A 2,706-nucleotide genomic window follows, 5' to 3' on the forward strand; every position below is an offset into this window, starting at 1 on the left:
TAACGTAAACACAGTTTTTTGGTTTTTCAGATATTAGAATTGATCTTTAGTACAGGTAACTTAATGATGGTTATAGAACAGAAGGTCAAGGTTATGACTAGACAATGTGAAAGTAAAGGCGTAGCTGACACACGGTGGCGGTGAAGGGTAGAGGCAGCAGCAATGATTCACTTTAGAAAGTGCGATAGGCAAGAGACACAGCTGCAAATGGAAAGAGCAAGTATAGAGATTAATGTGTGTTAATTTAAAATTACAAATAGGGGTAGAAAAATACTGAAGAGAGAGCATGAGAAATGTAGTGAGTGAAGAAAAAGCCAAACCCTCGTCTGTCATAGCAGGACATCAGCGGTTGATAAGTCTAGAAATAGTGCTCTAACCTCATTACTCGGAGACAGGGAGGTACTCATCAGAGGCACTACTATGGAATTGTTGAGAGGTGTCATGGAGAAGCCCTCTGTACGACTTGAGTTTCATCATGTGCATTGTTATTACTTTTATAAAAAAATATAAATTACACTTTCTGATTTTAAAAATTTAATGTATCAAAGGTTAAAATACTGGATTTATCCAGACACTAGGACATAGCCAGAAACAATTTCAACTAATGGCTTTATTTATAACTCATCCCACTGGCTACAATGCTATTAGAGAAATCGTCCTTCAAAGAAAATAAAGAAAAATATTTAATATATTTAAACAGAATAAGATGGGAAGAGTGCCATAAGAATGGCCCCATTCAAGGCACCTACATGAAGAGTATATTTATATGAGCATCTTCAAAAACAAAATTTTGAAACATAAAATTTTTTGAAGACTAAAAACTTTTAAACACTAAATATTAGGCCTAAAATTAAATAAAAATAATTAGTAAATATATACAAATTAGTAAGCTGTACACATTCAGTCCCTGTTAAAATAAAATAAAGAGACAAAAGATAAAATAATAAAATAAAACAACATAAAGCATCAAGAGCTTTGTTATGCCAGCAGTGTTTTTGTCTGATGATTCATTAGCATTGTTTATAAATATATATTCATAAAGATGGGACACAAATAATTGAAATGTAGACCGAGCTTCTGCAAGACACAAAAGCAGCAAACCTTCTCCCTTTGGTCCTTTAAGATTAGGTGCACCCCAGGCACTTGGCACTTGAGTAGCATTTGATTCATTTTTCACAGGTGGAGGTTCTTTCTGTTCTTTCCCAGTTTTTTTCCCCAAAGATTTTTCTTCCTCTAATGATGATATGTCCCAGTCATCGTCATCCACATCTGCATACTAAAAAAAAAAAAAAAAATACATGGAGAATAATTAATGTTTCTTAAAAGAAATGGTGCATGTTAGAGCCCCTCAATCATTTTGTTGGCCTGATGGAGCCAATGACACTAATGATAATTTTTTTGAAAAAAAACTTGAGAACCTTAGAAGATCCCCCAACTGGTCATTTCTAGAGGGAAATGAAATGGATTTGTAAATCCATGTTTTGAAAGTGGAGGGAAAAACTTCTTTTGTTTTTTGCCTTGGAAGTGTGTTTCCTACTCTACCAATCGTGAATTTAGAAAATTCCAGAAACACTACACTTTAGAAGTAAAGTCAAGGTGCTCCCCAAGTAAGAGCTAGACTGGCTCTGGAGTTCTTTCCTTTGTGATCGTATGACATTTAATAGTAGGAGACATCACACGAGGGCCCTGCAGAAACAGCCCCTTAGAGAAAGGAACACGGCACATTGACCGCTCCCTTTCTAAGGAAGACATGCAGCTCTCTTGAGTGACACAATACTGTCTTATTTGGCTTGTGTAACACAAATAAAAGTAGCTGGACAAAATGCTCTGAAGTCCATAGATGAACAGGAGAAGAATTTAAGTGAAAAATTTAAAAAAGGACGACTACTACTGGAAGATCCCGTCAACACAGATGAGCTGTGCCCAGAAACACGATGGGTGATCTCCCCCCACAGAAACCCTTCCATGTGCTGGGTGCTGCTCAGAATGTGTTAGGGCCTCTCCTCTATTCGGGCAGAAGCGCTCAGGCTCTGCCCTTGACTTGGTGCGCACATCCTCCTGAAGCATTTCTCCACCGACGACAGCTCCCAAGTTGGCCTAAATAAACCCTGAAAAGTCTCTATTTTACTTCCACATCATACCATGGTAGTGGAAAAGTCCCTTGACTCAAATCTGGAGGCTTCAGATTCTAGCCAGTCACCAGTTTCTGTGTACAAACCACCTAATATCTGTGAACATCAAATAATACACATGACAGGATTTTGAAAACCTGTAAAGTTTGATAAGCATATGATGTATTATTACCAGTTATCATTCCAATATCCCCGATCACCTATGGAATGGGAAAAAAAGGCAATACTGAAAACAAGAAAAGGCAAAAATATCTACTGTCCTAAGTGATTATATTTGTTTTATATCTCACTATGAAAAATAAAATTAGGACGTATTCATTAAAAGATGATATTTTTGTATGTATGTTTAACAAGTAAAAATGATTTCACCTTTAGTTCTTCTTTTAATTCTCTTCTAGTGAATGCCTCAGCAACATTAATCCCACCAACTGGCTTATTCACATTTCTGTGATTTGAAACCGTCTTTTCAACTTTTTCAGTTAACGTTTTAATGGAGGTTCCTAAACAACCAATAGAAAATAGGAAAAGGTTTTACAAAATGGTATCTATCTTCAGTTCTAAAATAACCTTATGA

At 36.1% G+C, this 2,706-nt stretch overlaps 1 protein-coding gene across 1 annotated transcript in view; it reads right to left on the reverse strand.

The window, feature by feature from the left end:
• Positions 1 to 2,706, reverse strand: part of DZIP1 (DAZ interacting zinc finger protein 1) — a 51,537-nt gene that overhangs the window by 2,647 nt on the left and 46,184 nt on the right. The window contains exons 16-17 of the mRNA XM_023528015.1: positions 2,502 to 2,632; positions 1,102 to 1,276 (exon numbers count right to left, since the gene is read on the reverse strand). Coding sequence (XP_023383783.1) covers positions 1,102 to 1,276; positions 2,502 to 2,632 — 306 coding nt within the window. The remainder of the gene's footprint in view (positions 1 to 1,101; positions 1,277 to 2,501; positions 2,633 to 2,706) is intronic.

This window comes from Pteropus vampyrus, unplaced genomic scaffold, assembly GCF_000151845.1.
Source record: "Pteropus vampyrus isolate Shadow unplaced genomic scaffold, Pvam_2.0 Scaffold21, whole genome shotgun sequence".
NCBI lineage: Eukaryota > Metazoa > Chordata > Mammalia > Chiroptera > Pteropodidae > Pteropus > Pteropus vampyrus.